The 20,640-nt window shown below is 41.2% G+C and overlaps 1 protein-coding gene across 1 annotated transcript in view; it reads right to left on the bottom strand.

The window, feature by feature from the left end:
* Positions 1-20,640, bottom strand: part of LOC126209927 (rap1 GTPase-activating protein 1-like) — a 195,349-nt gene that overhangs the window by 29,521 nt on the left and 145,188 nt on the right. Inside the window, exon 3 of the mRNA XM_049939045.1 lies at positions 2,846-2,985. Coding sequence (XP_049795002.1) covers positions 2,846-2,985 — 140 coding nt within the window. The remainder of the gene's footprint in view (positions 1-2,845; positions 2,986-20,640) is intronic.

Genomic DNA, 20,640 nt, shown 5'->3' with positions numbered 1-20,640 from the left:
GGTCATAAGTTGTACAACCATTAGCTTGCTCTATCAGTGCTGGAGTCTCACCCTGAAAGATCAGTTTGTGGTACAATTATCTGAGTGTAAACGGTTAGTTTAGGAGTTCAAGAGGGCAAAACAGTACTGTGTTTGAATTAGGGAGTGATTATAGTAATGAAATACAGTCTTGTCTTCTCTTTATGTGTTCCGGGTTGAGCGACTTTGGCCTTTAATCAATTCCTGCTAGGACGAGAGTGTTGAGTTTATCTGTCGTGTGACAAAGCACAGTCTGAAGTACAGGTTGGAAAACAATTGTGCTAGAGCATTATTAATCAGATCTCGGTCCGCTGGATTCCGAAGGCTCTACCACAGCTCAGAAACAGCCCACCGAGCGAGGTGGCGCAGTGGTTAGACACTGGACTCGCATTCGGGAGGACGACGGTTCAATCCCGCGTCCGGCCATCCTGATTTAGGTTTTCCGTGATTTCCCTAAAACGCTCCAGGCAAATGCCGGGATGGTTCCTTTCAAAGGGCACGGCCGACTTCCTTCCCCATCCTTCCCTAATCTGATGAGACCGATGACCTCGCTGTCTGGTCTCCTTCCCCCAACAAACCAACCAACCAACAGCACTATACTCACTGTAATGCAAATACCAACTTGTAACATCGCATGTGGTGCCAGGAATAGACCTCCTAGCTTATACCATCACATATGCTACCCAATATTCCTGTTGTCAGAAAGCGAACAAGAAGCAATCCGGAAGGAAGCGATTCCCATGTGACAGTGCCTTAGTTGCCGATGAATCTATCGGTATGTACGGTCGTGGTCCATGAAACTTTTTCGTTTACTGACATTTCGTCCAGAGCTGCGTTGGACATAGCCAGAGGTCTGGGGTGCTCCTCATTCGCTACACTCTTGCCAATGAAAGGAATGAGAATGAGTCGGCAAGACTCAGTGATATCACGACCATCTCTGACGACGCCCAATGCATCCCTGGACGAAACGTCAGGAACGGAACAGTTTTTCAGACCACAGCCGCACAACCAGCGACATTTGCCAAAAACTAAGACAACTTCTCGTTAAAGCCTTCAGTGTCTGCCACGCCTGAAGTTAAACCTAAAAGATGGGTAGCCACACGATATGGGAACGAAACGAAAACAATTTCTAATTAATTATTCTATGGTGGTGACTTTGAATGCAACTACCTTCAATCAAGTATTGGATTTTCAGACAGATCTAGCTTCGTCGGTTGCTTCATAACTGGCGTGTTTGCCTACTTATCATTTCGCAACAGGTCGATATATTTTTATTAATTTAGGAATTTTTCCTTCTCCCATTCGTGATCTACGTTGTAACCAACCAGATTTCGCGGTCTCTTGACTTACGTTCCTGTCTGGGATGTCTGGTGGGAGAAACATTTTCAACAGTTTTCTACACGAATTTTGTTTCCACAGGTTGACTATTTGATTATGGTCCACATATCAGGACCGTACGTTTATAATGGAACTGCCATGGTGTTATAACATGCTTCTGTCTCGTGTACAATTTCTTTGTGAAATGGATACTCTGCTTCTCGCACATGTTGAAAAATGTGTGTGAATTCCTAAGGGGCCAGACAGCTTACGTCTTCTGTCCCTAGACTTACTACCTAAACTAACTTGTGCTAAGAACAACTCATACACACATGCCCGAGGGAGGACTCGAACCTCCAGGAGGAGGGGCCATCGCACATGTTGGAGTGCGCCACAATTGGCCCTAACGATACTTTGGACAACAGTGAGGCAATAATCAACAGTAACCTTGATGTAGGGACCACTCCAACGTACAAGTGGTGTCGTGCACAAATATCATAGAAAGTCAAAACTATGGCAGTTAGCACAGGATATAAGGCAGCTTATTCCAAATCTGGGGTTGTACAATTGGATAAACGTTTTCTTTGTATAGCGTTGCAGAGAAAGGGACACACAGGAGATAATGAAAACAGAAACACTGTTAAGGGTAGACAGAACTGGGAAATGAGGGACGCAGATGGAAATCGGTAAAACGGACTAGAAAAGAAGGGAGGGAGGTACAGGTACAAGAAAGGGAATGGAAGAAGAGCTGGGGAATCAAGAGGAGCAAACAGAGAAGAAGAGGAAAGTGAAGAGAAGGGGAGGAGGTTCGAGAATGAAATAACGGAGAAGGATGAGGAAGTATTGTTGAAAAGGAGAAGGAAGTTGAAGAGGATGGATGAAGAAGGCGAGGAGCATGAATAGGGCAAGGAGGATGACGAACGTATTAGATTCAGTGGATACAGGGTGTAACTAAATTGAACTTGTAGTGAGGACCAAGATTGTTTCAAGGAAAATTAAGATAAAAAATGATGAAAAGGATGATGAGAAAGAAGAGGGTGAAAATGGTTCAAATGGCTCTGAGCACTATGGGACTTAACATCTACGGTCATCAGTCCCCTAGAACTTAGAACTACTTAAACCTAACTAACATAAGGACATCACACAACACCCAGTCATCACGAGGCAGGGAAAATCCCTGACCCCGCCGGGAATCGAACCTGGGAATCTGGGCGCGGGAAGCGAGAATGCTACCGCACGACCACGAGCTGCGGACGGTGAAAATGGGAAGGAGGATGGAAAGGATGAGATGAAAATGCGAAGAAGGATGAAGAGGGTGTGAATGAAAAGGTTGAGGAGGATGAAGATGATGAACAGGAGACTGGTAGATAGATGAAGTATGAGGAGCAAGACGACGGTAGAGAGGATGTCAGCGGATGAACAGGGAAGAGGAATACCAGAGGATGACGGAGAAGAAGGCAAAAAACGTGATTTGGAGAGTTAAAGAGGCAGTCAGCTGCAGCAGGCTCACCTTCTGGGGGTCGTGCTTCTCGTAGGGCAGCAGCGTGGAGACGTGGAACATGATCTCGATGCTCCTCCAGTTCGTGTAGACCGAGTACAGGCCGGTCAGGTCGTGCACCGTGTCCAGGCCTCCCTTATACTTGTCGAATCCTGCGAACCAATAAGGCACGAGTGGTCTCAAATACTGGCCGTCCAGACGAATATAAAGAGAGCAAAGTTTCATATTTCGAAGAAAGGCGGTTTGCTTGCAGGTAACATATCGCTATTACAATACATGTCATGCCCATCTCGATCGCAGTTCTGTTCGTATTCATGACCTTTCTGGCTGTAAAAAAATGTCGTCAGATGTTTCTTAACGTGAAACCAGCTCATGCTTTGGGCTATAACATCGTATACTGCACAGCATACAGAAAATTAGAGGGCGAGAGTTGACATCACCGTCATACCGTGTAGCACTGCCTCCAGTCTTATAATGGCCTTAATACGGTAAGGCAGAGCTTCTTCAGGTGGGCCCATGATGGAACAAGTCGCATAATTTTTGCTCTGAATACCGCTACTGCCTGCGAAAGAAGTGGTCAGAACACACTGAAGTGTCAAAGAAAGTGGTAGAGGTATGCGTATTCAAAAGGAGAGATGTGTAAACAGGCAGGATATGGCGTTGCGGTCGGCAACGCCTACATAAGACAGCAAGTGTCTGGAGGATTGTTAGATCGGTTAGTGATGCTACAGTGGCAGATTATCAAGGTTTAAGTGAGTTTGAACGTGGTGTTATAGTCGGCGCAAGAGCGATGAGACACAGCATCTGGGAGATAGCGATGAACTGGCGATTTTCCCGTACGACACTTCACGAGTGTATAATGAATGTCAAGAATCCGGTCAAACATCACATGGCTGCGGCTGGAGAAAGATCCTGCAAGAAAGAGACTGAAGATAATCGTTCAATGTGACAGAAGTGCAGCCCTTTCGCAAATTACTGCAGATTTCAATGCAGCGCCATCAACAAGTGTCAGCGTGCGAACCATTCAACGAAACATAATCGATATGGGCTCACTCGTGTTCCCTTGACGACTGCACGACAGAAAGCTTTACGCCTCGCCTAGGGCCGTCAACATTGACATTGGACTGTTGATGATTGGGAAGATTTTGCCTCGTCGGACGAGTCTCGTTTCAAATTGTATCGAGGGGATGGACGTATACAGGTATGGAGACAACGTCATGAATGCCTGGACCCTGCATATCAGCAGGGGAATGTTCAAGTTTGTAGAGGCTCTGTAATGGTGTGGGATGTGAGCAGTTCGAGTAATATGGGACCCCTGATACGTCTAGATACGTAAGTATCCTGTCTGATCACATGCACCAATTCACGTACATTGTGCACTTGGACATTTCCAGCATGACAATGCGACATCCCACACATTCAGGACTGCTACAGAGTGACTCCAGGAACACTCTTCTGAGTTTAAACACTTCCGCTGCCTACCTAACTCCCAAGACGTGAACATTATTGAGCATATACGGAATGGCTTACAAAGCGCTGTTCAGAAGAGATCCCCACCCCCTCGTAGTCTTACGCATTTGTGGACAGTCCTGCAGAATTCATGGTGCCAGTTCCCTCCAGCACTACTTCCGACATTAGTGGAGTCCATGCCACGTCGTGTTGCTCTACGTCTGCATGCTCGCGGGGGCCCTACAGGATATTAGGCAGGTGTAGCAGATCCTTTGGCTCTTCAGTGTGTAAGTAGGCTGTTTATGTTTTCTTATTGGCAACTTTACGTAGCGCTCTGTATGAAAATCACTGGCTGTGCTGTGTGCAGTCTGTGGCTAGTTTGCATTGTTGTCTGCCATTGTAGTGTTGGGCAGCTGGATGTTAACAGCGCGTAGCGTTGCGCAGTTGGAGGTGAGCCGCCAGCAGTCGTGGATGTGGGGAGAGAAATGGCGGAGTTTTGAAATTTGTAAGACTGGATGTCATGAACTGCTATGTATATTATGATTTTTCAACACTATTAAGGTAAATACATTGTTTGTTCTCTATTAAAATCTTTCATCTGCTAACTATACCCATTAGTAGTTAGTGCCTTCCGTAGTTTGAATCTTTTATTTAGCTGGCAGTAGTGGCGCTCGCTGTTTTACAGCAGTTCGAGTAACGAAGATTTTTGGTGAGGTAAGTGATTTGTGCAAGGTATAGGTTAATGTTAGTCAGGGCCATTCTTTTGTAGGGATTATTGAAAGTCAGATTGCGTTGCGCTAAAAATATTGTGTGTCAGTTTAAGCACAGTCTTGCATAATTTTTCAAAGGGGAATCTTCAAATTGTGCTTTTCTGTGTTGTCGTGTGAAATATTGTGACAATAATGGCGTGTGAAAAACGTAATACTAGGCTTCAAAGTAAACTGAGAAATGACAGTGAAGACGAAAGCAGTGTGTTAGCGCCGCAGAGTAATGAATTAACTAATGTTCAAAGTAGTAATTTGGTAATTGTGTATAGGGAAATGGAGCGGGCTGCAAATAATGGTGTAGGCAGTGAAACAATTAGTGAACAGGGAAGCATTATCGATCGATCGGTCGGCAACAGCTCGCCTCAGGAATCCGAAATGACAGAACACAATATTGCAAATACTGTAGACTCAGGTTCTGGGTCCTCACCGTTTTCTCAAATGAGTCAAGACACATTTTCTGCTTGTCAAAACGTGAATGTTGCCGGTGAAAATGCACTGCCAAAAAGCATAGAGAAACACATTCCAGACACTAATACATTATTATTGCATTTAATGCAACAAATGGCACAAAATCAGAGACAAACACAGCAACAGTTACACACAATGGAACAAAATCAGAGACAAACACAGTAACAGTTAGACACAATGGAACAAAATCAGAGACGAACACAGCAAAAGCTTCAAAAGTTAGACATCACACTTGAACAAACACGTGAAGATTTAACTACTGAGTTTCATAACATTGAATCGAAATGTCAAAAAGCCTGTAATGACGTAAAAACACAAATTTGTGAGCATTTTCAACCTATTTTTCGCGGCATGAAAATGCATTACAGAATCACGAAGCAGCCATAAAAGAACTGCAAATTATTGTTCATGAAAATCATGAGACCTGACTCAGTTAGTTGCATCTACCGATTCAGTTACGCAACTTGCAAAAACCCAGGAAAACTTAAAGGATTCAGTAGAAAGACACATGGAGGAAATTAGTTCATTATCAGTGAAAGTAGTTGAACTTTCGGATCAGCTAAATAATTTATCTACGAAGGTAGATGATAATCTGAATGACACAAAACCGGTAGTCTTTAATGACACAGAAGAGTGCGAACAAATTAGGAAATTCAAACAAAATCAGAATCAAATTAATACGCAACACCAAAGAGAAATCCGGGAAGTACAAGATCAGCTGACACAGGTAATACAAGAATTACGTATTTCATAGGACACTCACGCCCCAATACGGGAAGAGGGACATAGAAATACGGAACAGCCACAAAATAATAACACAGCGCATTTCGGAAATTATGAAAGAAATTGGCAAGGAACACCGAATTTAAAATGGAACCGCTGAAACGACGTAACAATGACCGATATGCGAATCGCCGACATGATGATTTTGACTATAAGCTGTTCATTACTACACGTAAATTTAAAACATTTAAGAATTCTGGCAACATTCATCCACAAGCGTGGCTCCATCAATTCTCTCATTGTTTTCCTCCCAACTGGTCATTAGAGCACAGATTAGAATTTATGTGTGGCTATTTAGAGAATGAACCAGCTGTAAGAATGCGATCGGTCATTCACGATTGTCACAGTGAAGGAGAATTTTACCATGCCTTCCTCTCAGCATATTGGTCTCAAGCTACACAAGACCGAGTAAAAGATAGCATCATAATGATGAAACATTTCGAACAATCTGAATTTTCCAGTCTTATGAAATATTTTGAAGACATGTTGCACAAGAATCAGTACCTGTCAAACCCATACAGCCCCTCAGAACTCATCCGCATTTGCTTAATCAAATTACCTGAACATTTATGACATATTATTTTGGCAGGACGTTGCAAATACGACATTGAAGCTTTTCAGGGATTCTTACAAGAATTAGAAATTGACACTGACAATCGCGGAACGCGAAAACAGGAACACAACAATTACAGGTCACATCCGTCGCAATTTCGCGATGAAAGAAATAATAACTGGACACGACAAGGCTATTCTCACAACACAAATCGTGATCAAAACAGACACCACCCGTATGACAACCGTTGGCAGAGCAGTAATAATTACAGTGAAATATCACCTCTCCGCGGTAGTGACTATCACAGAGACAATCAGAGAAACAGACAATTTGGGAACCAAAATAATTATTATCAAGGGAGACAGAATAACTTTAGACGCAACGATCCAGCGCGCAGTTACGATTCAGGGAGAAATTCTACACCACGTGACCGACAAGAAAGAAACTATGGAATCTACCGACATGACGACAGACGATATGATCGTAACGACAGAGCTGAATTGCATCTGAACTGGTGGGATTCAAACAGAGCAGAGCCCTTTCGACAAGGTGAATTTGTAGAAGTTAGGTCTCCAAATCCCAATAACGACACGCGCCAACAAAGACACAATAGGCAATGACTCATACCGCTGGCAGCCACAAAACGTACTAATGAAACTGACGACGCAGCTGCCATAGCTAGTAAATACGTAAAAATGGAAGACATTAGGGACATCTTACTCCATGAGCACGACGTAAAACATAACAACATTGCATATCCTGTGATTCACATTACAGTAAATGACGTAAAATTTACGGCAGTACTTCACTCTGGCAGTCCCATTTCAGTAATTAGTGAAACAGCCTTTAGCAAATGCATCAAATCGAACGATTGTCCCACACTTCCGTTACGTAAGATTAAATTACAAGGTGCAATCTTTGGAAAAAGTGTAGATGCACGCCAACAAACCAACTTAGAATTCTTTTGTCAAAGCCACAGCTTCTCTATGAACTTTCTTATTGTTCCATTATTGTCGACGGAAATTATATTGGGAGTAGACTTTTTGAATGAATACAAAGTAATCTTAAAGTTTCACGATGCTAAAATAAGTTTAGAGAAAGAAGGTAGGTCAATAGCTTTGAAATTTGAAGATTGGCTCTCAAACCATGACGAAGAAATTAATCGGATTTACCTCCTGTTAGACAACAGTTCGGAATTTTCGACGGAACTTGACACTAACAATCACTCTGCAAGTACTGACAGGGATGATATCGACGGCGCATTTGATACTAATGAGTTAATTCAGAATAAAATTCAAACAATTGAGAATTGTAATGACAATGATAGGCAAGACCTTTTTGAGATTTTACAAGCACATTCCACAGTTTTTACTCACAAAACAGGAACAATCAAGGGATTTCAATACCAATTTCGTGTTCGTGAGCATACTAAATTTTGTGTTAGACCATACGTAATTCCAGCACATTATAGGGACCGTGTTAGAACAGAAATACAATCTATGCTTGACGAGGGCATTATTGAGCCTGCAGTAAGCTCATACAACAATCCATTACATGTTGTTAAGAAGAAAAATGGATCGATCAGGCTTGTCTTAGATTCGAGACAAATCAATACTATCATCATTCCTGAAACAGACAGGCCGCAAACGTTAGAAGAACTTCTTCAAAATTTTAATGGTGTAAAAGTGTTGTCTTCTATTGATCTCATATCCAGCTTTTATCAGATCGAACTTCATCCAGAATGTAGAAAATACACAGCTTTCCTTTGTTTCGGCGTTTGTTATCAGTTTCGGAAACTTCCTTTTGGTTTGAACATTTCTTCGGCAGCATTCATTCGCGGGCTAAATTCCATATTACCTGAGTTCTTAAAACGTCACATCACCTTAAATGTGGACGATATTCTGATAGCAGAAGCCTCATGGGAACAACATAATCGCATCCTCAACAGTTTGTTACGTATTTTTGCAGAATATGGAATTACAGTTAACTTGGAAAAGTCTGAATTCGGTAGGACAAAGGTGAAGTTTTTGGGACATATCATCTCTTCTGAAGGCATTAAGCCGGATCCTGAAAAGTTAGAAGCAATCAGAGCCACTCCAGTTCCATCCAAAAAAAAAACAAAAAACAAGTCCGCAGTTTTCTAGGTCTCGTAAATTTTTACCGTCGTTTTCTGAATATGCAAATTCTAGTTACACCAAAACTTTGTTCTCTCACTGGAAAAAATACTATTTGGAACTGGGACGAACAAGCACAGTTGGAATTCAATTCTTTGAAAGAATCGCTACTTAACGCGCCAATACTAGCTCATCCAGATCTGTCACAAGATTTCTGCCTTAGCACGGATTCTTCTAAAGTCGGTCTTGGTGCCCATTTATTTCAAGAAGCCACAGAAAATGACACTACTGTTCAGAAAACCATTGCTTTTGCTAGCCGAGTGCTAACAAAATCTGAAAAAAAGTTATTCCGTTACTGAATTAGAAGCTTTAGCTATCGTTTGGGCATTTAACAAATTCCGTTTCTTTCTTTCTGGTAAGCACGTAAAAGTATACAGTAATCATCGTGCATTACAATTTCTTATGTCTTCAAAATTAAATCATGACAGGTTAAAACGTTGGGCATTGTTTCTGCAAGAATTCCACTTCACAATAGTCTACATTCCCGGCAAGGAGAACATTGTTGCGGACGCACTGTCACGCGCACCGGCTGGGCTTGAGAAAAGTAACACAGAAGGCAACCTCGAGAAAAATTTCAGTATTCTTTACATTCAGAAAGTCGCCTTTGAAAACTTCATCACCACATCTTTAAAGGACATTGCTCGTGAACAAGATAAAGATCCGATTTGGAAAGACATCAAAAGTAAATGGCATGAAAAGACGCACACTCAGATTCGGCATTATTACCTGGTTAGAAACAACATACTGTTCAAACGCTGCACCGTTGGTAACAAGCTATGGGTACTTTGCATTCCAGACGAATTTGTTAATAAGCTCATTTGGTACATTCATTTCAGCTACGCACATTTTGGTCCACGAAAATGTTGTCATATTATTCGAACGACTTGTTATTTTAACAATATGGAAAAGAGAATTCGAAGAGCCTTGTCTACTTGTAAACTTTGTCAAAAGGCGAAACCATCTACTATCTCACATCGTGCTTCGTTGTTTCCTATTATTCCTTCTAAATTAAAAGAATTTGCTGCTGTTGATCTCTTGGGACCCCTTGTCACAACATCGAATGGATTTTCGTACATTCTAGTCGCTGTTGAACTTATTTCAAAATTTGTTTCTTTCACTCCGTTACGTAAAGCCACTGGACGGTCTGTATCCAACGCCTTTGTTAAAAATTTCTTACGTGAAGTTGGCCACGTTGCTAAAGTCATTTCAGATAACGGACCGCAATTCAGATCTGCTGTTTGGTCACGCATGCTTCGGAATCATAAAATAAAACCTGTTTTTATTTCATTGTACTCACCACATTGTAACCCGTCTGAACGGATTATGAAAGAAATCAATAAGCTTTGTAGACTTTATTGTCACAGAAAGCATCAGCATTGGGACAGATATTTACACTTATTTCAAAATGTGCTGAATGAAATGCCTCATGATTCCACTGCTTTACCACCTACTCTTGTACTGAAGAATGAAGAACCACCGAACAGAATCAGAGATCTTGTACCTTTCCCGAATACACGTAAACTTCGACACAAAGACATAATTGATTTGGCTCTTAAAAATATAAAATCTGCAGCAGACAAAAGGAGAAAACTACACGGTAAAGCAAATCCACAGAAATTATATATTGGTCAGAAAGTTCTCATTAAAGCTCATTCATTGTCACATAAGAAGAAACACTTGAGTCACAAATTCTTTCTAGTTTACAATGGACCTTACAGAATCCGACGTATACCACATGATAATTGCGTTGAAGTTGAAACTCTGCCTACTAGGAAGAGTAAAGGTTTACACCACATTTCACATGTAAAACCGTTTATTGAAAGATAATCTGCTTTTTAACTTTGTCTTTGCCATAAAACTTTTCACTTCACATTTCTAGTATGCATTGTCATACTTAGAAACTGTTACCATGCAACAATGTTTGAAGTTAAATATCCAATCAAGAACCAAGAGAACTTATTTAAACAGAAATTACGAATGCATTGTTATAGTGAGCAGACGTCACAGTGTTATTGTGTGCGTACATTCTTGCTTGTTAGTTGCACGATTATGTAATGACTATAAGGCTCACATACTTAGAACATTTACCAGTACTGCTAATGAGACTTTAATGCAACATTTTGGTTTACTTGAAAATACATTCTGGATTTAAAGTAATTTCTGTGAGATACCAGATGACATAGTGGTTAATTTATGTGACAGCTACACGATTTAATCACGATGCTACTAATGAGTGACAATTTACAATGTTGCTTTTGCAGTGTATCTGTTTTATATCTGCACTGTTTTTCTGAATTCTCCTGGAATGGGAAACATGTTTTAGTAGTAACTTTTGTGGTATAGCTACAATGAGACAGCCTTTTCCATAGCACAACAATACGTTACAGCACAGTACTTTCTTCATCATGGCAATAAGCGTAATAACTAAGATATCTATACGCAAAGCATTTCACTTTTGTTTATCATGAGGTAAGTACATTGACTTCTGTAGAACTTAGCTTTCGTAGGACGATAACTACAACACTTCCACAGAGATTATCTTACAACAAGAGCACAGTTTAGCGCTACAGGACACGCATTTGAGTGATTAATTTTGTACTTAAGACATTTACTTTTAAAGATTTTTGAATTACAAAGAAGGTTTTCCGTGATACATTTCATTCCATTGCTCTAATCTGTAACACCAGAGGGTATAATTACATTAATCCTCAGGGGGGTACACGCTTACTTTGTGTACCATGTGTTTGGTAAGCACAAGGAGCCCTAGCTAATATGGTATTTGCTTATACAACTTAACACTTCGGTACCATATTTCTCTAACACATAAATTACACAGCTATCTGATTATTTAACAGAGAAACAAAAATTATTTTACTATGTCAGTGACACATGTTTACACAATTATACAGTTAGATGATTTCACACTTACGAAATTGTATTTTGTCTGCACTATGTGAACTGTTCATATTTTTTCGGAACCATTGTGATACTATGAGAGCTTTGAATGATGTATTTGGTAAGGGATTATGATTTTTGAAGTACATTTGAGGTGACTTTATTGAAGGTCTTGAAATTATTGAAAGAAGCTGTGACGATTCTGAGATTTGATTGATCTGTTATGATGTTATTATTGCGATGACGATGTGTATTATGCTGTTGAGGAACGTTTATGATCAATAAGCTGAGAATCGTACTTTAAAGAGTTATGAAATGTGTGTACATGCGTGAATGTATCACAATGCCGCGGGAAAATTTTTGGACCCTGTTATATTGATAGGGTTTTGTTTCTACACATTTGTAACGCAAATTCTCAACCTGTGAAATTTTTATATGAGACTGTTACTGCTGTCGTAAATATTTCGGTAAGAAAGTTAAGTGACCACCTTCACATAATGCGTCGTGGGCACCCAGCTGCGTGACAATCGCCTGGAAAAAAGCCATTAGTATGTGCCTTTCAGAGGCACAGGTGGAGAAAAAAAGGAGGGCATTATCCTCGCTATTGACATTTCTTTGTAGAAAGCATCGCAAATGCGACACCCTCAAACTTGAAAATATATGATTATACTGTGGTGTTCTTAATTTATGATATTTTATAAAATGCCTAATGAAATGATGAGAAACATTTTACATCTATTGTCTTTCTAGTTTAGAGTTTGCTCATTTTGTTTAATATCAAGTTTCTAGCTGCAGCAGCATTGGTTAAAATAAAATTTAATAGATGTAGTAATATCACTATTTTCTGTCTACAGACCCAGTAAAGAATAATTTTCTGATGTACTTTCGTAGAAGAGAGAGCACAAATAGACATTTCCCTTCACAGGAATTGCAAAAATAATTTTTTAACAGGTTGGTAACTTATCTGCTAGAGTAAGTCAAGGTGATGCATCACTCTAGTGTTAAGATGTGACATAGGTATTAAACATGGCCATTTTTACTGTAATATTTTTTCTGCTTGAGCTTTGTCATGTTTAGATATAAGTTATTGCAGTTGCTGCTGCTGTTTGCCAGGCATAGTGCTACTAAATTTCACTTTGTATTATTCTGTTAAGCTAGTTTTACTACTGATTTATTTTTCTTGTTGCTGCACATTGGCTCATATTAGTTGTAATGTTGCATTTGCTTGGTAATTTAGATTTACTGTAGCTTGCTATGCCAATTTCCATTTTTTTTTGTCATTGCTGTTTGTGTTAATTGTTTTGTGCCACTGCATTGCCTCGTCCCTTAGTTTAACATCTGAGCTCAGTAGATTTAAGTTAGCTTAAGATGGGGTAGGCTATATGTGAGAACGAGTTGTGATGAATTGGAAGAAATGCATTGGGAAGCTATAAGAAAATGGTTTGGCCAAAAAAGAATTTTGAAAGAGGATGTAAACAGAATACAGAAAGCATGCTTGGATAGGATTTTTTTTTGGTGGGAAAAAATGTTGAAATAAGGGGAAAGATCTACAGAACGAAGTTTTGGGTTGGACTGCAGTACCAAATGTCACACTGAAAACGAACCCTGTCTTTCCTTTTGTATTATTCCGCTATGTGTTTATGTACCCTTGTGTATTTGTCTTTTTCCAGTCTTTAAGTGTTTAGCTAATAAGATTTATGTTGTAGAATTTTTCAAATACTATGTTATTTACTTTGTGAAGATGTTTAGACATTATTTATTCTGTTTTGTTTTAATGCTCACGTGTGAAGTTGATGTTTCAAAAGTTATTCTGATCTTTTATGTATTTACTTATGTCATAATTCCTGTAACACTGATGTATATGTTTATTTCTGTTCTTTTGTAAAGCCTGTGTTACTACAAATGTTATCTGTACTGTTATGTTCTTTAATGATGTATTTTGTACCTTTGTAATTGTATTCTTATGTTGTAAATTTATAATTGTTTGGACACCAGTTCTTCAAATTAAGTTTCATTTCACTGCACACGTTTTTGTTGGTCATAGTACACGCAGAATATGCGAGAAAAAGGGGACTGTTAGTGTTTGCAGGTGTGTTAATAATTCAGTAAGGGACTGGTTAACAGCATTGCTGGTTCTAACGACATTTCAAAAAATTTTTGTGAGTGCACAAGTGGTGGTTATGGACTTGCTATGTTATCCGCAAGACTCTTCAATGGTGGTTGTGCACCTGCACAGTCACAACAGATGGCTGCTGGCTATCTCTACAAAGACTACAGTGGGTCTGCATCTTTGATGACCCACCAATACCATTATTTCTACAAGGACTACAGTGGGTCTACACCTTTGCTGACTCACCAGTACCATTGTTTCTACAAGGACTGCAGTGGGTCTGCACCTCTGGTGGCCCACCAATACCACAGTCTCTACCAGGACTACAGTGGGTCTACTCTGTGATGACCTACCTACCAATATTCTTCAAAACGTCGAATGACTCTGCTGTGGGTTAGCTCTGTTGTGGCCCATTACCTGTCAGCATGTCAAGAGTCAGCACTGTCTTTCCGTTGGAAGGACAACACTACTTCTTCAAGACTGCATGGAAATCCACTACTTCCGTGTGCATTGTCTTTTACTGCTCAGACTTTGAGAAAAGAAACGGCAGTTTTACTGTAATGAATGAGCAGGACTGTCTTTATGGACTGTGAGAAAATTCTAGCTTTTGACCAACATTGTATCAATAAGTGTGTGCATTTGATTTCTTTGTTATTGTAGTAATGAAAAATTTTTTCAAATCTGTATTGGCCAGTGCCCAAAACAATTTGTAAATTTTTTTGTGGTGAGCATGGGGGCTATGTAAGTAGGCTATGTTTTCTTACTGGCAACTTTACGTAGCGCTCTGTATGAAAATCACTGGCTGTGCTGTGTGCAGTCTGTGGCTAGTTTGCATTGTTGTCTGCCATTGCAGTGTTGGGCAGCGGCAGCTGGATGTGAACAGCGCGTAGCGTTGCGCAGTTGGAGGTGAGCCGCCAGCAGTGGTGGATATGGGGAGAGAAATGGCGGAGTTTTGAAATTTGTAAGACTGGATGTCATGAACTGCTATACAGGGCTATTACAAATGATTGAAACGATTTCATAAATTCACTGTAGCTCCATTCATTGACATATGGTCACGACACACTACAGATACGTAGAAAAACTCTTAAAGTTTTGTTCGGCTGAAGCCGCACTTCAGGTTTCTGCCGCCAGAGCGCTCGAGGGGGCAGTGAGACAAAATGGCGACAGGAGCCGAGAAAGCGTATGTCGTGCTTGAAATGCACTCACATCAGTCAGTCATGACAGTGCAACGACACTTCAGGACGAAGTTCAACAAAGATCCACCAACTGCTAACTCCATTCACCAAAAGTTAACGTGTTTTGTGCAATCTCACGGTTTAAAGTTTACGGCCCCTTTTTCTTCTGCGAAAAAAAACGTTACAGGGCACGTGTATCTGGACATGCTGGAAAATTGGCTCATGCCACAACTGGAGACCGACAGCGCCGACTTCATCTTTCAACAGGATGGTGCTCCACCGCACTTCCATCATGATGTTCGGCATTTCTTAAACAGGGGATTGGAAAACCAATGGATCGGTCGTGGTGGAGATCGTGATCAGCAATTCATGTCATGGCCTCCACGCTCTCCCGACTTAAGCCCACGCGATTTCTTTCTGTGGGGTTATGTGAAAGATTCAGTGTTTAAACCTCCTCTACCAAGAAACGTGCCAGAACTGCGAGCTCGCATCAACGATGCTTTCGAACTCATTGATGGGGACATGCTGCGCCGAGTGTGGGAGGAACTTGATTATCGACTTGATGTCTGCTGAATCACTAAAGGGGCACATATCGAACATTTGTGAATGCCTAAAAAAACTTTTTGAGTTTTTGTATGTGTGTGCAAAGCATTGTGAAAATATCTCAAATAATAAAGTTATTGTAGAGCTGTGAAATCGCTTCAATCATTTGTAATAACCCTGTATATATTATGATTTTTCAACACTATTAAGGTAAATACATTGTTTGTTCTCTATTAAAATCTTTCATCTGCTAACTATGCCCGTCAGTAGTTAGTGCCTTCCGTAGTTTGAATCTTTTATTTAGCTGGCAGTAGTGGCGCTTGCTGTATTGCAGTAGTTCGAGTAACGAAGATTTTTGTGAGGTAAGTGATTTGTGAAAGGTATAGGTTAATGTTAGTCAGGGCCATTCTTTTGTAGGGATTATTGAAAGTCAGATTGCATTGCGCTAAAAATATTGTGTGTCAGTTTAAGCACAGTCATGTATAATTGTTCAAAGGGGACGTTTCAAGTGTAGGTCTAACATACGTCTCCGTTGTTGATTGACAGAGGAAGCTTGTTCCGCTATTTTTTTAATAAAAACGTTGTTGTTTTATAGTCGCCTGATGTAAGTTAAGTTATTTATATGTTATTCCTATTACCTCTCTTGCATGAAGAGTAATAATTTTTTACACTATCAATGCTCAAACTACACCTTTTGGCCTACAAATGTAGTTCCTTGTTATTTATTTAATAGACTCTTCTGTGGATCACAAATGCCGACACGGTGTCCGATGGGGAAAAGTGGCCCCACTGTTTGCCGGAAAAGGCAGCCAAGGTGTTCACCCTAATAAGAGTTAGTTACTTGCGAAAAACAAGCATAATACAACAGAAAAAACTGACTTTTACACGCGTTTATATCCAAAGCTATCATCCGCTGTTGAATCCCTTTGTGAGAATTTTGAAGTAATTAACTTATATTATTTACAACAGTCTCTGCTCTGGTGTATTTGGCCTAGTTCAGAATTCCAACTGGAAACGTTCTGCGGCAGCCGCCTGATATTCTTTCAGATACTAGGACACGAAGATGCCTAGAAAAATGTGCCCAGAAATCAGAAATAACAAACATGGCATTCTGTTGCATGTACTTCTAATATATATCTAAAATATTATTTTCTCTTCACTTAAAAGTAGCTTATAAATATATAGATTCAGTTGATTCAAAATGTATTAAGCGGTAAACTTCTATCAATAACTATGGGTTCGTGAAAACTGAATTTCTCTATGAGTGGCTAAGTGGCCACTTTACTAATCCCCCCTCCCACGCGTCTCATTTGCTATTCGGCCTGAGGTGTCACTCATGTCAATACTGGCGCTTAAACAGAAACGTTTGCGACCACTGCCGTAGAGCTACTGAACTCCGGTGATGGTGACTGCTGTGTTTCAGCCAAAGTCACAAATAGATCCAGACTTTTACTGCGAAATTGTGGTCGGGTACGTTAGAGGGCCAATCAAAGTACTGGAGGCTGCCCGAATATTCGTCAAACCAAGACGGTATGTGTGCAGGTCAGTGAACACGGCAGCTGCGATCTAGGCAGTACTTCCACAGCGTGCTCAACACGAAGGTGAAGCGCGACACTTGAACGCAGAGAACACTTCAGTAAACATTGCGGTTCATGTTTATGGTGGATTAGCCCGGCAGTAGTGTGTAGGGGTGTGGTATGCATGCCCCTTACGACGAATTTCTATAATTAACTGCTAGAGGATACCTGACACTGCTTTGTGGTTCCATATAGCTTCTACGAGATGTCAGCAGAGTGGTAAAAGCATGTTTTTAAATGAACATGGTATTTGTTCTTTCGGACATGTCCATCGGTGACCATGCAACTCTCTTAAAATGAAATGATACTTAAATCAAGACCCTAAGCTGTCGACAGGCGTTGATATACATCAACGACGACAGTTGAAAATGTGTGCCCCAACTGGGACTCGAACCCGGGATCTCCTGCTTACATGGCAGACGCTCTATCCATCTGAACCACCGAGGGCGCAGAGGATAGTGCGACTGCAGGGATTTGTCCCTTGCACACTCCCCGTGGGACCAACATTCCCAACTTAATGTCCACACACTACATTCATACTGCCGCTGGCCATTACACTCGTTACTCGCGGCAGACAATCTTACCGAGTCCCGTAATAGTTCGGGCAATGCGTGTACATCCAGCACAGAAGAAAAAGATCAATGGCCGGTTAGCCTTAACTATATCAAGACCATAAGTTGTCGACGGGCGGTGATTTTCATCAACGGGGATAGTTCAAAAATGGTTCAAATGGCTCTGAGCACTATGGGACTTAACATCTGTGGTCATCAGTCCCCTAGAACTTAGAACTACTTAAACCTAACTAACCTAAGGACATCACACACATCCATGCCCGAGGCAGGATTCGAACCTGCGACCGGAGCGGTCACGCGGTTCCAGACTGAAGCGCTTTTAACCGCACGGCCACACCGGCCGGCGACGGGGATAGTTGAAAATTATCTTCTAAGAGAGCTGCATGGTCACCGACGGTATCTGCTCTTTTGGACACGTCGGAAAGACCAGATGCCATCTTCATATAGTTAAGACTAACCGGCCATTGACCTTTTTCTTCTGTGCTGGATGCACATGCATTGCCCGAGCTCTAAAAGCTGGGAATGTTGGTCTCACGGGGAGCGTGCACGGGACAAATCCCTGCAGTCGCACTATCCTCTTTGCCCTCGGTGGTTCAAATGGATAGAGTGTCTGCCATATAAGCAGGAGATACCGGGTTCGAGTCCCGGGTGGGGCACACATTTTCAACTGTCGTCGTTGATGTATATCAACACCTGTCGACAGCTTAGGGTCTTGATTTAATTATCATTTCAAGTTTGTTTTTGTACCTTTTATTGAGAACAGGACTTTGTGAGATGCTGTTGAAACAAGTTGAGCAAGCTGGAGTATGTGAAAGCCCAATACACCACTCTCGTCCCATAAGAAGAAAACGTCAGAGTGGCAGTTTATTGCATTTTTGTTCATATTTTGCGTGTGAAATGATATCTGATCGCGCAATTAATGGTACATTTTGTTATATGTGGATTGTTATGGGCTAGAAGAGCACAAAGTTCAGGCGTCGATTTATCACGTACTTGATGAGAGACCAACTGATTGAGATGATGGAGATGAAGAGGATCCTGTTATTGTCAGTCTCGGCGACCTAGCGCGATCTGCAGATTCTGGGCAGTTGCGGATCTCGTGCTGACCGACATCTTCACGTGCATCGAGACGACAAGAGACTGGTGAGCATACTGTGCAAATGGCTCTGAGCACTTTGGGACTTAACATCTATGGTCATCAGTCCCCTAGAACTTAGATCTACTTAAACCTAACTAACCTAAGGATATCACACAACACCCAGTCATCACGAGGCAGAGAAAATCCCTGACCCCGCCGGAAATCGAACCCGGGGACCCGGGTGCGGGAAGAGCATACTGTGCAGCACCGGTTCTTCAGGAGGGAGTTTATCGTTTTATAAGGGTCGCCGATGCCACAGTGCCGTTAGATTCCACTTACGGATTTGAGTTCTTTTTAATTTAGTTTAAACAACCAATCACTGCGTAGTAAAATTCATATACGTGGGGTTTATTCTCATCATCGAGGGAAAGTACTGCTTCAATCCGTTATCGTTCGCTGGACATCATACCTGTGCTCAATAATAGTCCGTCCGTCATGTTAGATTTATACTGTTAATCTGGTGGTTTTGCTGTATACGAAGTCGAACTTTTGTAATAAATCAACAGTTTATTTTTTGAATTTTATTTTTATTATCACTTGTTAATTGAAATATACAGGGTGCGTCAAAAAAATGTATACACACTCTGAACTGTCATAGACAATTTATTTCCCGTTGTACAAGGTTAAATATCTGTGAGAAGGTAATGTTATGTTTCTTCAACAGGTGGCAGCAGTGGCAAGGAAGTAACTGCAACATGGCGGACGTGCGTTTGAGCTTTGAAGCGCGGAAGCAGATAATTAAGTGGTACTGGAAGTTTGAGAATGTAGCTGCGGTTCGAAGGCAGTGGAGAAGTGAGTATGGTACAGAACCACCTTCAAGGTTAACAATTACACGTCTACGAGACAAATTCGAAATTCATGGAACAGTGTGCAATGTGCATAAAGGTCGATCAGGACGACCTCGTACAGCTACAAGTGATGATTCCACAACTGCGGTCTTGGAAGTGTTTCAGCGTTCGCTTCAAAAATCTTCAAGGTAAGCGGCAAGTGAGAGTAATGTAAGTGCCAGAAGTGTGCTACGCATTCTGAAGAAAGGCAAGTTTCGTGTGTATATTCAAGGCTGGTGCAATAGCTAAGTGACGACGATCCAGATCGAAGGTTAGAATTTTGTGAATGGGTTCAGGAGATGGTGAGACGTGAACCGGGATTTATGGGTAGCATAATTTGGTCGGATGAAGCCCAATCCAAACTCAATGGAACTGTCAATAGGCACAATTGTGTGTACTGGGCTGAAGATAATTCTTACATTACAGTTGAAAAGGCTGTGAATTTGCCTGGTGTAAATGTGTGGTGTGGTTTGTCTGCAAGGGGACTCATTGGGCCTTTCCGCTTTGAAGGTACTGTTACTGGAGAAACGTACCCAACAATGCTTGCTGACTCCATATTCCCTGCCATTCGTGCATTATACGGTAATGATGAGTTTTATTTCCAACAAGATGGCGCCCTGCCGCACTATCACAAGGACGTACGAGCATACCTGGATCACAATGTTCCAGGCCAGTGGATAGGACGCAGGGGACCAATCGAGTTTCCTGCACGCTCTCCAGACCTCACGCCGCTGGATTTCTTCTTATGGGGCACAGTAAAAGATGAGGTGTAC

Source organism: Schistocerca nitens, chromosome 10 (assembly GCF_023898315.1).
Source record: "Schistocerca nitens isolate TAMUIC-IGC-003100 chromosome 10, iqSchNite1.1, whole genome shotgun sequence".
NCBI classification, from domain to species: Eukaryota; Metazoa; Arthropoda; class Insecta; order Orthoptera; family Acrididae; genus Schistocerca; species Schistocerca nitens.
This window is presented reverse-complemented; position numbering and strand designations above follow the sequence as displayed.